Source organism: Lepidochelys kempii, chromosome 4 (genome assembly GCF_965140285.1).
Source record: "Lepidochelys kempii isolate rLepKem1 chromosome 4, rLepKem1.hap1, whole genome shotgun sequence".
In the NCBI taxonomy this organism is placed as follows: Eukaryota; Metazoa; Chordata; order Testudines; family Cheloniidae; genus Lepidochelys; species Lepidochelys kempii.
Window position 1 is genome coordinate 30,880,308 of NC_136383.1, and position 19,869 is coordinate 30,900,176.

Below are 19,869 nucleotides of genomic sequence, written 5' to 3' on the forward strand. Positions count from 1 at the left end.
TTAATATCCCCTCTCGTTTCCTGCCTCTTCCCTCCCTTCCTCCTGCCCCCACTATAAAAGGAATGTAGCCTACCTTTTACAAGGGGATTTGACACAACCTAATAGGTCTCTTCCACCTTTAATCACCATAGTAGAGTTTATGCAGTGTAAGCAGCTGACATAGGTAGACTACAGTTAATATTACCTTAAAGTCATTTCAACAATACATCAAACCAAAAAAACCACAGTGTTTTTCCTTCCACTGAAAATCAATGAAGGACATGAGGATCATGCATGACTGCACAGTAGCACCACCACCTCGTTATAAGGAAATAATGAAGCCAGGATAACAGGTTTTTCAGATGTCAGACAACTGTTTGTCTGCTCACTGGATAACTAAGACTTAAAGTAAGGATTCTATATCTCAAACTCTGTATAGCTGATTTGGGTTCCATCTTTTACCTCCCTCTCCCACACCTTACAGTGCTTTCTTAGCAGCCCGTTTGTTGTGGCTCCGCTAGAAGAGCAAAGAACAAACAACTTTACTGCCAAGCCATTACCACTTGGTCTGTTACTTATTTATCTAACAGGAACCTCTAAAAACGGAAAACAAATAAACTAACACAATGGTTACTTTTCTCTGATGTGAAGCTAGTAATTGGATCCCAAATACTTCTAAAAAAGTTCCAATACCTTTTGTTATGCTAGTTTCCTTGCAAGGCTCATGTGTTTTGTTCCCAAAGAGCAGCATGGAATAGATTTTAATTAAAAGAGTGTAAAAGGCAATGAAGATAATATGTAAGGAAAAACACTATAAAAGCATTCCAAAGAATTACAGAACACCAATAATATTTAGCTCATTTAAAAGGCAGTCATCAAAGGCGACCTGAAAAAAAAACTATACTTGTGCTTTTGGGGGGGTGAGAGGGAGGGCGGGTTCTTTATGATGTACAGAGGAGTCTGAAAGATTTTATTTTTAAGAAAGGGTTTGGTTTTTTTTGCCCTTCAAGCCATCAGAAATACCAATTGTCTTCCCTGGTTTTGCTGGAGGACTTCTTTGAGGACTTGGGAACTGAAGAGGGAGCATTCTTGGCATTCAACTGAAGGATCAGGGATGTCAAATCTTTCACAGAAAAAAGCCACGTACCCAACCTCCAACCCACCAAGAGTTTGTCAGGAGTCTGAGTTTCACAGGTATTAACACACCCACACAGCTAAATTTAGACAGCCTGACACAACATGGCTTCCTCTCCAACTAGTTCAGATTTCAGTCTTTAGTTAGTCAAGCTAATCCAGTCCTCTAAGGGTGGGTGTGTGTGTGGACACACATTATTTCTAACAAACAAAAACAAAGTTTTCAAAACAGTCAGGCTCTCTTTTACATCTGGAAGGAGAAAAAAGGCACTTGCTTGTTGTTGAAGATTACGTTTCTGGCTCAATATTGCAATGGCTTAGTGAATTCTTTCTGAAGAACTGAATTAAATCAATCAATCAGACTTGCACTCTTTTATCCAGCTGGGAACACACTGGGGAGAGGTTTAGTGTACATCTTCCTTATGATCATTTAAAATCATGCTGCACCACAAGCCAATGTTATCTCTTCTTTTCCTGAGTTGTAGAATGTAGTTGTGGAGCAGCCGTCTAGTGGTTTCTGAAGGGTACTGGGAAGACAGGTCTTCAATGGTCACTGACTTGCTATGATACCTTGGGCAAGTAACAGCTCACCCAAATTTTAAAGAATATGTCTGCCCATTTTTCATCTAGAAGACAGAATTTCAAGTTTTCCAAGATACTGAAAACATTTTCAAAATACATGTCCCACAAATGATGTTTGTCCCTCCTGGGCAAGAAGCCCATCCAGTCTTGCAGCAGTAAGCTTCTGGATAATATGGAGAATACTAGGATACAGCTACAAAAGTGACTCACCAGCATTCATTTCTTTGAATTTCTGCTTTAGTTCAGCAGGAGTGAGACGGTATTGATCAAGACCATCATTCCAATAAATACGGTCAAGGACTTGTAGATCTCCACCAATAAGCCAGTCCCCTTGCTCCATCACCATCTAGAAGAAAGAGTGGAAGAGGTTTTGTCAGCATATAAATTAAAACAAAAACACTTCAGTTACAGAAGACAGTTGTCAGCTGAACATCTAAAGGACTGCACTTCAATGCAATTGCTAAAATCTGTTTTGAGTTCATTCTATTTTATAGAGACTCTCTGAGTCTAAGTGGTAATTTTTAAAATCACTGAAATGTGATCTGAATCAGTTACATTGTAGGGCAAAGAAGGTGAGAATAACTAATCCGTGACTGGCACGTGTATTTCCCTTCAAAATGCTGCATAGAAATGAAAAGTAACTAACATCTTAACCAGTGTAATTATGCAACATCCACAGCCAAAAGGTGTAGATGCCTGGGAAGCTTCCTACTTCAGGACACATGCCATTTAATTGTTCAAACTTCTTACTCCCAGTATTGGAATGAAGCCTACAAAAGCTCTGGTCAACCCAAAATCAATAAGTAACAACAAGCATTTAGTAGCAAATAAAGAAATAAAGTTTTGATTGACTATTCATCCATTACAATGAATTACATTTGTGACTAAAACTGAAATCTTAAGGATTTTTAAAGTTTTTAGATTTATTTTGCCTTGACTTTTATTGATCTGTGTCATAACAGGTATTTACTTATTTATAACTTTTAAGAAGTAGTGTCATCTCATCCTTTATCACCAAATATTAATTTATGACAAATGTTAAGAAGACAGAGCAGAAGTGTATGCGTGGAAATCTAAGTATGAAATTCATATTCTTGAAAGGCTAGAGCTGCCTTTATGCAAGGATACACAAATGAGCAACTGAGCCAGTAACTGCCCAGTTGTTGTACAAAAGAGCAATTGTGTGAATAAATTTATCCTTAAATTCCAGCATTATGGAATTTGAAGAATACAAAATTTGTGCCACATCTGCATTCAAAATGTTACAATAAAGGATTTTTTTTTTTAAACCTACACAAATCAGGATATTGAAGTAACAAAGCCTAGAATATCTGCTCCAGCCAAGTTGCACCTGTTGGCAAATCTAACTTATATCGGGCTTCCAGTTCTCCAAAGGGACCATTCCAACAGCTAGGGATCACTACAGTTTAAGAATGCTAAAAAGCCTGCTGAAATGGAGGCCCAAGGGCAGAAAAAAAGGGGCATGTGAAAAACATAGGAACTGCTATACCAGCTCTGACACCTAGACAGTCCTCTTAACTAAGGGGAATTCTAAGGAGCCAGATCCACTGCTCTGGGCTGATAACATGGTGCAAAGCTGCTGAGCAGACATGAGAAGAGGGCTCATATTTCCTACACCAATCTTAACCAAGTCATATTGCGATTGGTGGCATACTATAAGGTGGCATTCACCTGTTGTATGCATTCCATTGTCTTGGATTTCTTTAACCGATATAATTGTCAGCTTTTACTGAACTTGCAATCTCACCATCCATCCGTCATATCCACCGGACCTGTCATTGTACAGGATGGAATGCATGATCATTGAAATAATTTTAGCAACAGCTAAATATGCAATATTCCAGATATAGTCATATTCCCGCAAGAATGTTCTATGGCACTATATTATTTAAAAGGTTAATGTAAAGTAGGGCAGTGTGCAGTTTTCAAATTTGTGCAAGTATTAGTTGTATAGATTTTTTAAATGTATCAATAACTTTTCCTTTTTTTAGGACAAACTCACAGTTAGTCTGAGTTTTTAAAAAATACATTGGTTTTGAGTCATCAGCATGCCAACAAGACTATTCAAAAAACATCTCAACTGGAGATAACCCAGGTAATCTTTAATGCAGTATCCACATAGAGCTTACAAACCCTAACGAACAGAGTTTACAAACCTTAAGACACAGTCACGAAGACTACTCAATGATCAGAACACGCATTGTGGTAGGCAGAGTGCAAGGAGACAGGAAAGTTAATTATCCCTATGAGAGGGAACACTAAATGTTTCAATACCTTCAAAACCATCCACTATATATTCAGGGAGGATAGATACACCCCATATGCACCATGTTCATCTGCTGCTTGAGTAGTTTTGATGACCCATCTGGGCCCACCTTAAACAGAAGGCTGCATTTCCAAAGTGTACCCAAGGAGAAAGTTCTCTTCTCTGATCTATTGCTGATTCTGTGGCACAGTCTATGCGTTTCACATGTAGATCATCCACTCATTTTAGAATGCCACACTAACAAGTGAAGAGTACGCAATAGAGATCAGCTGCATCGAACAGTAAAAGCTTTACTTCTGTCTAAAAATTAAACAGAAGAGCAAAGAATTTTTGGTCCAGGTAAACAGTTGCTGGTGTCAACTCTACTCCACTTGCAACTATAACTCTACAAAAAGGATAGTTTTAATTAGAGCTAGATAACACAGCTTTCAAACAACCTTGATGTAGGGATGTTCCTTGCATATTGTTCCCCACTGCCTGGCACAGCGTTCCTCTTTCCTGTGTTCATAAAACTCTGGGTTACGAAGAATGGCCACACGACGCCCCTCATACACCAGTGCAAGAGCTGTACATCCATCCAGTCTCTCTTTGTCTTCCTGGCTAGCTGTCAGCACTATAGGCACTGATAGGTTAATAACTCCTCCTGTAGGATAAAGAATACACACTTCACAAATGGTGACCAAATGGCATATGCAAACCCAATCTCCTCTTTCTAACAAGTTATAATACAAGCTATACATTCCATGACACATAGTTCAAGTAATTACACTTAACTGGTGCTAAAGGGGCAAATTTTAGAATAAAATACTTGAGATTGTGCTCCTCTATGAGATACAAGGTAGCTATACAGTAATTTAGGCACCAAGTCTTGAGAAGGAACCAGCGTGTTTAAAAATTGGTTGTGACACAATCAACATGTGCACTAATGAAAGTGGTACCAAAACCTTCTAATCTACACAGACAGAACTATCTGTCAAAAGATTGATACTAGACACAAATATTTGGAGTCTAAAGATAGTCCATGTTTTATGGCTGCCAGAACCGCCTTACATACTAGGGTATGTGGTTCCAAAACTGACATTCAGGGAGTAAAAGGAGGCTCTTCACTTCTTGTTCAATGTTGCCTTTTAAATCAGAAGATCATCTAAAAATCATTTGGGCACAAATCTGCATTTTAACCTCTGGTTCCCACTAACATTTTTGTTAGTTGTACTTCAGATGCTTGGGCAAGTTCAATGTGATGGAAAGTGGTCAAAAACGTCAAATCAGCTAGTGTATATTATTCAATTAATTCAAAAGTTAAGTTTTTACTACTATAATATTGAGAGAATCAACATATTTTCAGACTGAACTACCTGAACCCATATGTTTCAAAACAGATTGACAACTGAGTTGGTCAGACATTTAGCATATGTTTGTTTAGTTGCAATCTTATCAACTGTCAACTTCCCACAAAACTAGCCCAGAGCATGTCAATTCTAAAACTACATGTGAACTTCATTTTTAAAGATTTACTTCATTACCACATGCTGGAAGTCTTATTTTTCTTGACAACAATAAGGGAATTAGGTTATGAGAGACTAGTGGACTAGTTATTGTAAATTAACTGAAAAAGCTTGAAGTCTTAGTGTCATACTTACCATAATAATGAGAAACTCCAGGGTATTCACCTAGGGCAAAATCCTGTCCCCACTGAAGTCAACGGGAATTTGGCCAATGAATTCAGTGGGGTTAGGAATTCACCACTGGCCCTATGTAAACTCACATCTTTGGACAATACATTTTAGAAACCTTTCAAACCTGCCCCTAGAGTCAGAAAGTTAAAAATGATGAAGTTGGCTGGAAAAGAACATGCAATAATTTTTTATTCCCAGTCTCTCATATAATCTGAAATGAAAGGTGTGTCGCATACTTGCACTCAGAATTTAGTCTTAGTATCCAGATTCTTTGTTTTCCAAAGCAAACAAAGGATAAAATAGCACTTATTAAGCACTTAGTTGTACAAAAGAGAAACATTTACTGTGTTGCAAAAGCGTCAAACCTTTTATCAGCCAGTCTACTTGCCCACCACTAAGGTTTGGTTGCAAAAAAAAAAAAAACAAAAAAACCCCAAAAACACAATGTTAAATAATTAATATTTCACTTGACAGTCAAAAATTGCTAACCCTGATTTACTACAACTTTTCAAAATTGCATTAAAAAATGCATACAAACACCCTGGAAGTTAAGTAGCCTTTGGGCATAGTGGGGGCCGCACCCCAAAGATCCAGTGTAGCAGTGATAGAACCATGGGGTTCCACCTAGAGAGGTGAAGGCAGCATAGCCTGTTGCCTGAGGTGTGTACTCAAGAAGAACTGTAAAGGGGTCTAAAGCGCAGCTTGCTCTGTAACTATGACAAGTCTAGGGCTGCAAACTAAAGCCATGAAGGAAAAGTTTTGGGGCTACGGGCTTTGAAATTGCATTGTGCTGAAGTAAACTTTATTCGCACAAAGAATGGGGAAAATGGGGGAATGCATTTTGTTATTTGTTACAAAATAATTTTAGCTTGTAATTAACTGCTAATACACAAATGTAAGAAAAATGTAAGGAACAGAACAGGTGAACAGAAGAAGTGATTTGGGAAAAAGGCATGTTTCAAAATGAATACCACCAAACACACACTGCCGAATGGCTGCTATCACCTCCTTAGGCACTATATTTCCTCTCTACCTTCAATCTGAAAATTGACGTTTCTTTTCTTTTCTCACTGAAGGACCTGCCCTCAAATGACCATCTGTGATACTACAGGCCTCTGAAATGTTGAAAAATCTGTGATCAAAGGAAAGATTGTAGGTGTACTGACAGGGGTGCAGCTGTTTCTACCCCTCACCCCAACATCTTTCTTCCCACATGTTCCCTACATTGCTACTCTCTCCATGTGTCTGACCTAAATAAGAATCAAAGAAAGAAACAGAGGCAAAACTGAAAGCAGTTGCATTTACAGATACAACCAGACAAAAGAACAGAATTGCAGGACAGCTCTACACAGACAGAGATACATTCTGTTTCAAAAACAGTAACCAGATATTTTTCCAAAGAATATTAAAATACTCCACCATTTTAAAAAACTCTTTTCACTAAACTTTTTATCTGCATTTATAGTATCACTACAAAAGGATGTATGTTTTGTTAAACAGTACATTCAGTCATATACAAGATGCAAAAAGAAGCTGAAGTCTCTATACGAATGAGCTTTACAGGGCAGAGAGACAAAGAAATGGAATGGTATGGAAAGAAAGAAAGAAGTCTCAGAGGGTGGTGCAAACCTGAAGAGTATGAAATAATGGAATGGTGATAACATTTTATTATACAGGTTAGCATTTGAGAGATTTGTAAAAGAAATATGGGGATTTAAAAGAGGTATCTGGAACATTGGGATAAGACAGGAGTAACAATTGTTGGAGGCAGCATGGCAGACAAAGAATAACAGCAGGAAATGGTGAGACGGGAGTCAATTCTGTAGCAAAAGGGAGCTGTAAGAGGCAAAAGCAAAATCAGACAGGCTGGAGTCCAGCAGAGCTTCAAAGGGGACCAGAAGGGCCTGAACCTTCTTCTTGGTTTTGTCTGCCATGGCTCCAAGCCTCAGCAGAGAATCACTTTGCACTCTCTTCACTCTGGCACAGCCACAGAACATGTCTTTAGACAATCTTGGTCTAGAGCTACATACTAACAGTTATTTATCAGTAATCCTGAATACCAAAAATTAATGAGACTGGAGAAGGACAAAGTTTTTCAAAAGTGAATAGGAAAGTTTGAAAGACATATACACTGCTGAAGATAATTATTAATTGTGGAAGGTTTTCATTTATAAAACTAATCCAGTAACAAGAAGGCAGAAGCTAAAAGCAAGATATTATTTCATATTAAGTTTAATCATTTGCAAGTTTTGATTCTCTGTCCTCAGGAGAGGACACACATCTAATACAGTTCTCACATGGCAAATCAATGTACCACAACAAAGCTACAGAGCTGTGTGCTTCAGGTGGTTTTAAAAAGTATTTTTAAACTGAAATGCCTTACCATCCAGAAGGCAGTCAAAATGAAGGCATTGCAAGTATTCTCTCTCTCTCATAAAGCCATTAAGTGGTGTCGCCCAACCTTCTGCCAGTACTTGCACCCATTGCATATCCACCTGGTAAAGAGACAGACATACACATGCTGACACCAGTGAACTCCATGCACTGAGCCAAGTAACCTTCGAGAATTTTTTTTTCAGAATACAGATATATTCTCCATACTAAATCTGAAGTACAGATCAGCTTTTAATAGAGAGCATTAATCATCATTAGCACAGATCTCAGTCTCTTCACAGAAAAAAAATGCCTTTTTCCTCCTCACAATTTATAAATGAGCTACTTTTCACATTTCCAGCATCGTATTAGCTGAATTTCCAATGCTATGCTAGAAATAAATGAATTGCAATTAGTTTGCATACTGAAGGCCTTTAGTAGTTCAAATTAGCAGAATTCAGATAGTTCTGCAATGAACAAGACCATGTCTTATACATAGGGCTACTTACATTCTTAAGCAAGAGGATGAGGGAAACACATAAAACAGAAAAATAATCCTGGGCGTAACTGTTAAAAGTCTTTTAATCAATTAGAAGTGGTATTTTTATAGCAAAAAGCAGTTAAGACTCCGCCCCCTCCCGTCAGCCTCATAATAATCAGACTACCACTTATTTTAGTTTAAAAGACTGATATCAGTTTACAGGGAATTTCCTCCCTTAACACTTAGTAAAGGCCACACAGTGAGATGTATCACAACTGTTTTATTATTTCTGTATGCACATTAATGAGACTGAGTCAAGAGCTTTTCACAAGGAAGAGCTTGCTGAGCTTGGGCAGGTCCGTTGTGCAAGAGTGCATGTAATACAAGTACATGACTAATATTTACTACTTTGTTTACCTCATGTTGAGACAATTAAGATGCAGATTTCTCCCACAGCTTGTGCTGGTATTTAGTAACCAAAAAATAAAGGAGGGGGGGGATTTTTTTTCTAGATTGATCTATTTCTTACCAATAGAGAGAGGAAGCAATTTACAATACAAGACTAAGGAAGCTTGGTACTAGTGACCAATAAGCTACTTTAATTCAGAAAAGCAACAGATAACTTCACAGAAGGCAGCAGAGCAAGGAATCTAATAAACTGCAGTGAGAGGAAGTGTTAAAATCCACAGGTGTAGAAAAAAAAGACTGGAAATCTTAAGGCATCCTTCCAAGACAGATTGAGACCTTGATCCCACAAAGCACCTAAAGTTAAGCATATGCTTAAGCACTAGTAAGCTCATTAAAAAGTTAAAAGGAAAACTCATGTGCTTACAGTTAAGTCTGTGTTTAAGTGCTTTGCTGGCTCATGGCCCAATTCCTCTGAAAAAAAAGAAGAATACAAGGAACAAAAAGCAGCCAGTCTGTGTTTTCAAAAGACTGGCTCAAATATGAACTGGAAGAGTAGTAAATTAATCAAATAAGAACAGAGTAGGTCAAGGCATCCAGCAGGGAAGCCAAGAGGAGCGAAAAAGCAGCATGAGGTCATGATAGCTAAAAGCATAAAAGAAAAATAAGTGACAGGGAAAAAAAAATGTAACTTAGTTAATAAAAAGAAAAGGATGAAATTACAAAGAGTCACCTTCTATAGTATAAATCTGTCTTTAAGAAAAATAAAAAAGCCTGGACATTTGTAAAATAATTAAGAACTTGTACAAAAAGCTATCTATAAAAGGCAGGTAGGAGACTGCTTTGTTTAGGAAACTAGAAAACATATCATCCAGACCATCCGACTCATGTCACAGAGATGTTAAGGGAATTAACTAAATTTTTTTTAAATGCTAACAATTAGTTTTGAGGTCATGGAGACTCAAAGATAACAAAAGATCAGCAAAGCGGATGTTGTAGCAATCTTTAAAAAGTTACAGCGTGTAACTAGTTTAGGTACTGTGCTATACCTGCTGAATTGACAGATTAGACTCTGGCTTCAGCTTCAGAAATCAAATCACTGAAACACAATACCATTACTCCTCTACCTTATTTATTTCCAACGTTAGCAGAGTCTCTGCATCACTTTTGGCCAATTTCAGCTTGTTTTCTGGCACATACAGCTCTTTTACCTCATAAGAGGCATCCACCGGTACAATGTCCTACATAAAAAAAAAAAAAAGAATCATAATTCAGTACTCACTCAAAATGCTTTTCAGCTGCTGAACATATGGTCAAGGTAATATTTTATTGTTGCAGAATCTCTCTGAGCGGTATACATCTTAAATCATTTTTATTCAGTTGAAAACCAAATTTATTCTAAAAGTTTGATATATTGCTAGCCAACAAGTTGGCTAGAGGTATTAATTTTTGCATAGGTTAAGTGCCCTGATAAGGAACCTTTTTCTGAACTCTTATAATTATATAGTATGGTATAAACTCTAGCAACTACAGAGTAACTATTTATCACTGAACTGAATACAATTTTTCATTAGTACTGTATTTGTCATTTACAAATTTAGCTCGTGTCAGGGCATGTAAAATTTTTTTAAACTTTATTTACTTATGCAGAAAGAGAGAACATTCATTCATTTTGGAATTTAAGCAACTAATTGCACAGGAGACTTTAGCAAGGTTAACAAAGCAGTGCAAAATATGCTTCTCAAGCAAATTTGATTACCACAAAGCACTGGCACAAATTTAAATATTACATGTAAATAGTGGATAATACAAGTGCACCAATCCAAACGCTAACATGAAGTAGTTTTACACAAGAAGTTTTACTGAATTCAATGGAAACAAACAAACACTCTGTGCATACAGTTACACATGTATATAAGTGTTTGTAGGATTGGGACTTGAACTAAAGTCTTCACAAGAGAAAACTGCCCAAATGAAGAAATTTCAAGCTTCCTCTTCTGTTTCTTGGTATACTGATTGTCATCCTCCGTCTCCCCCTAGCCTTATCCTCCTTATTCCTCGTTCAAGATGTCTGACATGGCAGTCAGATAGCAACAATAAAAGTACTATGATAGACTTCTGCTATAACCCAAAATCCAAATCTACATCATTTAAAGTCTAAATAAAAATTAAATGTCTATTCCATGTCTCAGAGTAACAGCCGTGTTAGTCTGTATTCACAAAAAGAAAAGGAGTACTTGTGGCACCTTAGAGACTAACCAATTTATTTGGTTGGTTAGTCTCTAAGGTGCCACAAGTACTCCTTTTCTTATTCCATGTCTGTCTATTTTAAAAATGTATATTGTGTAACAGATTCCATGAGATGTACAGGACACACACAAGTGTCCATTCACCATCTTAGAGAAAAATGATAAATATTTAAAGGAGGAACACCATATAATTTCACTAGAAAATTAATTCCTCTCCAGTGATGGCTAGTTTCAGAATCCAACCAAGTGTTCCAGTCGTATTAGTAACTGAAGTCAGTGAAACATTCGTCAGTCAGCTATTATAATTTTTAGATTATGATGTCCCTTTTTGCAAAACTTTTAGCTGTGTTCTGTTTTTGACACAGGCAAAAAACTGGTGCAGACAGCTTTAAAATAAGTCATTTGCAAAAACATAGCATGAATATAAATCTATTCCTAAATTCTTCCATTTCCTGCAACTAATATACAGATTGGTGCTTCTGTAATTCGCTGACAGTTTGTTCTTAGTGTTTCAAAAAGGAATGTTCTCTGCATCTTATGCAACTGGCATCATTTGAGTAAACTGCATGACAGATCATAGGTATCATTTGCAGAAATCAAGGTGGGACAGAGAAGTGATAAAGCACCTGCAGTTATGGAAAAAAGGAGGAATGTCTGGCCAATTATTAGACAAGGAACTAATAAATCTCTATAGACAAGAGTGAAAATAATGCCATCTCTAAGAACTAGTTTACGTGAAAAGGAAGCTCAAACAAATATACATGGCACAAAAGCTGCTGGTTTTATTTGCTGTTCATTAAGATTTGCACAATACAAATACATGCCACTGCAGGAAAGAAGGCAAAATGAGCGTTCTCCTCCCCCACAAACGACCGAGCAGAATCATGGCTATGAGAGCTCTATTGCATAGTAAACCATCTTCTCAACCCAGACTGCACATCCTATACACCAGACTTAAGCATCGACTGATGTGAAGAGCAGTCTGCATACTTTGCTGACAAGGTCGACTGAATACATATGGGGCTACCTGGGAAAGAAGCTTCTAGCACTGACCAGATAGTATTATCCATTCCACTGCACCTGACTGAGTTTGGTCCCATCACACATGCCAAAGCTCAAGAAGCCCTGAAAAATACTGTAAGACACAAAAAAGAAAAAGGAGTACTTGTGGCACCTTAGAGACTAACATTTATTAGAGCATAAGCTTTCGTGAGCTACAGCTCACTTCATCGGATGCAGCTCACTTCATCGGATGTAGCTCACGAAAGCTTATGCGTTAATAAATTTGATAGTCTCTAAGGTGCCACAAGTACTCCTTTTCTTTTTACAAATACAGACTAACACGGCTGCTACTCTGAAAACTATAAGACACAGTATCCACATTCCACTGAAGGTACACAGCCACGATTCATCAATGTGGTAGAAAGCCTCAGGATACTTTGATGCCTCAGTAAGCTTGAATGAGCAGGAAACATCAGTTTCTAAAAAAATGTCTTCTTTCACCTCCAGCTCACAAGGAAACTTCATCCCTTCTTCCTGGATAATAAGCTGATCACAAGGGACCATGCATTTGTCACATCTAGGCTAGATTACAGCTGAATGTGAAGCCTTTGGGGTGAGGGATAGCTCAGTGGTTTGAGCATTGCCCTGCTAAACCTAGGGTTGTGAGTTCAAACCTTGAGGCCATTTAGGGATCTGGGGCAAAAAATTGGGGATTGGTCCTGCTTTGAATAGGGGGTTGGACTAGATGACCTCCTGAGGTCCCTTCCAACCCTGATATTCTGTGATTCTATGCACAAACTCCAGATGGTCCAGAAAGCATCTGCTAACCTTCTCCATGGCTTAGGCCACTGTGAGCATATCAGGCCCATGATCAAATCTCTCACCTGGCTCTCAGTCATCTTCTGATGGACAGTATAAAATGCTAGGGTATACAAGATTCAAGAGACATATGTTGACATTAGAAATACTGTGTTATCTTCCACTTGTCTAAAATGGTTCTTTATGCGCAATCTTGCTAAACCATGAGTCATTGACTAACCCAGGAACATAGCAGTAGTCCTCTATGCTTAAATCCAGGGTTTAACAAGAACGTCTGAGGAAGGGGGGGAGGAGGGGGGGTTAGAAAACAAGGGGAAATAGGCTTGAATAGAGACTGGGAGTGGCTAAGTCATTAATGCAAGGTAACCTAAGTTAATTGTATCCAATTTGCAAATGAATTCCAATTCAGCAGTCTCTCGCTGGACTCTGGTTTTGAAGTTTTTCTGTTGTAATATCGCAACTTTCACGTCTGTAATCGCGTGACCAGAGAGATTGGAGTGTTCTCCAACTGGTTTATGAATGTTATAATTCTTGATATCTGATTTGTGTCCATTTATTCTTTTACGTAGAGACTGTCCAGTTTGACCAATGTACATGGCAGAGGGGCATTGCTGGCACATGATGGCATATATCACATTGGTGGATGTGCAAGTGAACGAGCCTCTGATAGTGTGGCTGATGTTATTAGGCCCTGTGATGGTGTCCCCTGAATAGATATGTGGGCACAGTTGGTAACGGGCTTTGTTGCAAGGATAGGTTCCTGGGTTAGTGGTTCTGTTGTGTGGTATGTGGTTGCTGGTGAGTATTTGCTTCAGGTTGGGGGGCTGTCTGTAGGCAAGGACTGGCCTGTCTCCCAAGATTTGTGAGAGTGTTGGGTCACTGTAGTTGTAAGAATGCTTGATAGAGAGCTTGTAGGTGTTTGTCTCTGTCTGAGGGGTTGGAGCAAATGCGGTTGTATCGCAGAGCTTGGCTGTAGACAATGGATCGTGTGGTGTGGTCAGGGTGAAAGCTGGAGGCATGTAGGTAGGAATAGCGGTCAGTAGGTTTCCGGTATAGGGTGGTGTTTCTGTGACCATCGCTTATTAGCACTGTAGTGTCCAGGAAGTGGATCTCTTGTGTAGACTGGACCAGGCTGAGGTTGATGGTGGGATGGAAATTGTTGAAATCATGGTGGAATTCCTCAAGGGCTTCTTTTCCATGGGTCCAGATGATGAAGATGTCATCAATATAGCGTAAGCAGAGTAGGGGCGTTAGGGGACGAGAGCTGAGGAAGTGTTGTTCTAAGTCAGCCATAAAAATGTTGGCATACTGTGGGGCCATGCGGGTACCCATAGCAGTGCCGCTGATCTGAAGGTATACATTGTCCCCAAATGTGAAATAGTTAAGGGTAAGGACAAAGTCACAAAGTTCAGCCACCAGGTTTGCCGTGACATTATTGGGGATACTGTTCCTGACGGCTTGTAGTCCATCTTTGTGTGGAATGCTGGTGTAGAGGGCTTCTATATCCATAGTGGCCAGGATGATGTTATCAGGAAGATCACCGATGGATTGTAGTTTCCTCAGGAAGTCAGTGGTGTCTCGAAGGTAGCTGGGAGTGCTGGTAGCGTAGGGCCTGAGGAGGGAGTCTACATAGCCAGACAATCCTGCTGTCAGGGTGCCAATGCCTGAGATGATGGGGCGCCCAGGATTTCCAGGTTTATGGATCTTGGGTAGTAGATAGAATATCCCAGGTTGGGGTTCCAGGGGTGTGTCTGTCGGAGAACACTTCAATCTCTCTGGTCACGCGATTACAGACATGAAAGTTGCGATATTACAACAGAAAAACTTCAAATCCAGACTCCAGCGAGAGACTGTTGAATTGGAATTCATTTGCAAATTGGATACAATTAACTTAGGCTTGAATAGAGACTGGGAGTGGCTAAGTCATTATGCAAGATAACCTATTTCCCCTTGTTTTCCTAACCCACCCCCCTTCCTTCCTCAGATGTTCTTATTAAACCCTGGATTTGTGCTGGAAATGGCCCAATTTGATTATCATACACATTGTAAGGAGAGTGATCACTTTAGATAAGCTATTACCAGCAGGAGAGTGGGGTGGGGGAAGGTATTTTTTCCATGCTTTGTGTGTATAAAAACATCTTCTACACTTTCCACAGTATGCATGCAGACAGTTCCAGTTGAGCAAGATAGTACCTAAGAAATCTCCAGGGTCTATCTACTAATCCTTACAGTTTTCTAAACAAGATTACGAACTATAATAATCTGTTCATGGGAACAGTCTGGCATTTATTCTGTTATAAACCTGATGTGTTTGTACACATGAAAGAAATTAAATATTACATTCTTTATTGTTAATAAAAATCTTAAATTCCACAGCATGCAGCTTTGCAAAATCCATACATTTTTCTACCATAAAGTTTTTAGTAAAAATATTTTGTTTTAAAGTTGATCTACTGCAGATGCAGAATGCAAAACAAAAATGGAGATATTCAATTTTAATTATGTATATAATGAGAAAATACAGACTCAATTACATAGACCCAGCTAAGAATATGTCAATGATCTGTATCTATTATTGCTGCCAGATCTCTCATTATTAAAAATTAAATTTTGCAATGTTTATTTGGTCATCTTTCATACATCTTAATGCTTAGCCTCTGTTTTTATTTTAACTTCCATCACACGGCTATGAGAAAATTAAAGCTTCATTTAATGACAGAATTAAAACATTGCTCCCTCCCTCAAAATAATCAACAAACAAAAAAAAGCACAACTTTCAGTCTGCTCCATAAGCGTAAAAGGGAGGTGAAGGACACTTTTCCTTAAACATAAAAGCATTTTGGTATATTGTTAACAAAACACTGTGCTCTCACATAACAAAGTTATGACATTCCCCTCCCCCCTTTATTTTCTGCATCCAAATTTGCCTTTGAAAGTTAAACTTAGTCATATTTTATGTCTACTAAAAATCTCTATCTGAACTGTATAATGTGTATATTACACACACACGCACACGCGTGCGCGCACACACTCCCTCCCCCCATCCAAGGAGGTGCGCACTACCCAAAGATATATTTGACAGCACATTAAAATTTGTTTGTGAAAAAAACCTGTTTTTTTATGTGCAGTATAAAATTCACTTTGGAACATTAAACCATTTCACAAAGAGACAGACATTTAAATAACTTAAAGCATTAGTAAATCTAGTGTTCCTGGTAGATATAAAAACAGTATTTAAAACATCACTTTAGATTAAAAACAGCAGCAAGAAGAATCCATATGTCTTCAAACCATATGAAATTTCAGTAAAAAGGCTATGCTAGCAGGCCATCTAGTGACCACTTTAGGTTGATAAAGTTGCACTGAACATCCCTCAATGCTTATAAAGCATTTCCCTTTTATTTTTTTTGTACATTTATATAATTACATGTCAAACCAATACAAAAAAAAAAAAAAACCTAGGCATTTCAAGCAATTTATTAAGCACATCGGATAGTAGCGAAAAGCATACACTATTAGAGGAAGGAACAGTCAGTCTTCAGCTAATTTACACCAATAGATTGGCATTTGTAACACCAGTCATTCAACTAACATTGAGTTAAGCCCACAAAAACCAGATATTAAAAATACAGTAGTACAGACACCTGCTGTACTGCAATTACCATTAAAATTTTGATACTTTCAGCTTGGAATAGCATGTGCTGAAGTAGTTCAAGTACAGGGAAAACTGAGTCTCATGGACAAGGCCAGAATTGCATGCAACAACTGTCAAGATCCTAATGGTGACCACTATATATTCATATTAGTCACAAGCATTTTACAGTATTAAAAAGACATCAGTGTTCATTGGGTATTTTAAATGTTTTGGGGCCGACAGGTAGCAAGTTGGGTACATGACACTGATAATATTTTCTGCTTTAAATAGCCTTGGTGCACTTAGAGCCCTCTCCAATTATGGATCAACATTTTAAATACACTTTGTTTTTTTTGTGAAAATAATATTTAGACAAACAGTAAACATATTTTAGGTCAAAGCTGCAAACACAGTTAAAACCACAATGTATGCATATGTATAAACATGCATGTATATTTTACGGTTTTAATAGTTTTAAACATGTAATTATTTATTTTTTTAAATACACTGGGTTTAAATTAGGCACCTATGTTTTCAAAGTTACCCCATATTCTGTAAAACAAAGCAACTTAAGAGGAAGTGGAGGAGGGGAGGGGGCGTTTCGCTCCTACACCTTTTCTTTATTAGCAGTCCTCCCCTGATTCTTGTTTCTAGAAGTCATAGACAACATGACATAAATTGAAAGAATGTAGCAGTTGATAAAATAGAAACCACAGCACAACCTCATGAATGACTGGGAGATTCAGTGCAAGTTTTTAAATTAGCCAGTTAACTAACTCAAAACAATTATACCTGTATTTTATTGATTTGATCAACTATAGTTGTTTTAATTATACGAAACAGCTTACCCCATCAACACACTGTAGTATATTTCGTAAAGATAGAGAAAACTTATGCAACTTAAAATGTGCTGTTCAATTTTGCAGAGAGATATGGGAAAAGATCCACCTTTTGTGTTGACTATATGGTGTGAAGATTAGTGAAGTTTAATGTACACAAAAATTCCTCATCATACTTAATATTATGAGCACTTTTTATGATGATGCAGGCTTTTCTCTGCCCACAGTGTTGTGGAACATACTTACAATATGTGTTCAAATCTTCAGTTTAAAAGTATAAAAGTATAAAAATAATCATATTTTAGGAATTAAATAGAAGTCTCTTTAAACCAGTTCACCAGTGCTTTTCCCCTCATTTGTGTCAAAATATAGCTGTCATTCTTATGATGCAAAACAATATATTTCATTAAGATCAATATGTTAAACCATTCTCTCCCCCTTTTACTACTGAAACTGACTGCCAATCTTATTCTTACAAACTTACAAATCTCCTCAAGGTTACACCAACAGTGATCTTTTCTCCATTAGCTTATCTTTTTGATATCCGAGAATATGCAGCGCTGCACACACTGAAGATTTAGAAACAGGCTGCTCAATAGATTTCTTCCTGTGCATTACATTTTAATCCAGTAAGTCCTTCCCCCACCATTACAAATCTTTAACTCAGTTATCTTATGCTGAGCACTTTTTCTTATGACTCCAAAGAAGTCCCACCCAATCATCCTCTGTGATAGTTAGCTAAGAAAGGGTCTCAAGGATTCAATGGGGACTGCCTAGGAATACTACTAAGGACATTTGGGGGAGGGCATGAGAGACAGGAAAGAAGGTTTTAGGTAAAATAATTATTCAAAATTTACTAAAAGATGGGTATAATGAATTTTGTGTCAAATGCACTCTATTGCTTCCCTAATTTATATTAAAATGATGAAAATGCAGTAGATTCAAGATTTTGTATGCATGCTTTATGTTGATATTGAAAATATTAGGCTCCGATGCTTGAAATGGCCTAAGTTTCTCAATAAAAGAATACTGAAAGATGTATGTGGGCCTGTAATGATTCCATTTTATGACACAGGTGGCCATCCAGCATGCCCTTTACTCTTATTTTTCAATATCAAAGTACAGACATCAGATCACTAGCTCCAGGAACATACTGTGCTTCACATAACAGAATTCTATTTCTGTTACTCTAAACAGACAGGTACAAATCAAAAATATAGCACAGATAATACAGAATTTCTGTATATGTTTATGCATATTTACAACTGTGTATTTTTCAGGAGTCAAGTGAGAAACTGAGAGCCTGATCCTTCAGTTCCAGCAAAGTATCCCTATAGACCTCAGTAAGGGCTTCTACACATAAGGATTGGCTTTCGGGTTCCTATTTTCTTTATAAAGAAAGCCCTCCTGGGCGATGGCCACGCGTGACAATGTTTCACTGAGACAAGGCAGGCAGTTGTGCAGGGCCAACTTGTGTTGGTGGAAGGTACATGATTTAGAGCTACAAAAGGCTCCTCTTCAGTAGATCCAATAAAAGATATTACCTCACCTACATTGTCTCTCTTTTATCCTAGGACTAACATGACTACAACAACATTGCAAACAACTATGTTTCACTGGTTTAACATATATTAGCCAGTAAATTTTGCACCAACCAGTAGAATAAGTTCTATTTGTTAATATCTCTTTGGGGCTCCATGAGAGCAATAATCATTTCAACCAAGAATTCATTAAAAACCTGTCTGGTCTCAGATGGAGGATGGTCTTCCAATAGCAGATTTCTAATAAGATAAAGGCATCCAAAGATCCAACACAGACACTATATAAAGGGCCCCGTGACCGCTGCTTCCAGATGCAATGTGATCTATTAGCTCACCAAACTGACTTCAAGATATTTCTGGGTGCAGCAGCCACCCTGCTAATCTGGCTTCTTGGTATTCATATCCCCCTTAGTGTGCAGTCCACAGAGACAGGAAAGTTTGCTCTGCCCAAAACTGAAGAATCCCTTTCATAATAGCAGTGCAGAAAATTCTTTCAGACACATTGACTGTCATGATCAGAACAAGTCTTATCTATGGAAGGAGCAGTGCTCAGAGACCTCAATTAATCCTTGTGTTCCAGCAGGTGGATGCTAGGCTGAACTGGGTAGATGCCCCTTCAAAAAAATAAATAAATAAAAACCTGTTTCTTTGCATTCACCAGTTGTGGGAATGAAGACTATGCCAATGGATGAGATAGGATAATATGGGTGTAGAGTGGTGGGAGAAGAATACTGAGTTACTGGACAGATATATGTAACAGAGTTTTTTGACCCACTAAGGACCAATGGGCCTGGGGTCCAACCAGCCCTGTTCTGAGCCTATTAAGAACAGGTGTTTGTGTCTGGTACAGGGGATTATCAGATCCAGC

At 38.0% G+C, this 19,869-nt stretch overlaps 1 protein-coding gene across 3 annotated transcripts in view; it reads right to left on the reverse strand.

Moving 5' to 3' along the window:
- PAPSS1 (3'-phosphoadenosine 5'-phosphosulfate synthase 1) overlaps positions 1–19,869 on the reverse strand; it is a 74,443-nt gene that overhangs the window by 22,260 nt on the left and 32,314 nt on the right. For all 3 annotated transcript variants that reach the window (XM_073340852.2, XM_073340853.2, XM_073340855.2), the window contains exons 6-9: positions 10,045–10,158; positions 8,042–8,153; positions 4,420–4,625; positions 1,906–2,041 (exon numbers count right to left, since the gene is read on the reverse strand). In XM_073340852.2, coding sequence (XP_073196953.1) covers positions 1,906–2,041; positions 4,420–4,625; positions 8,042–8,153; positions 10,045–10,158 — 568 coding nt within the window. The remainder of the gene's footprint in view (positions 1–1,905; positions 2,042–4,419; positions 4,626–8,041; positions 8,154–10,044; positions 10,159–19,869) is intronic.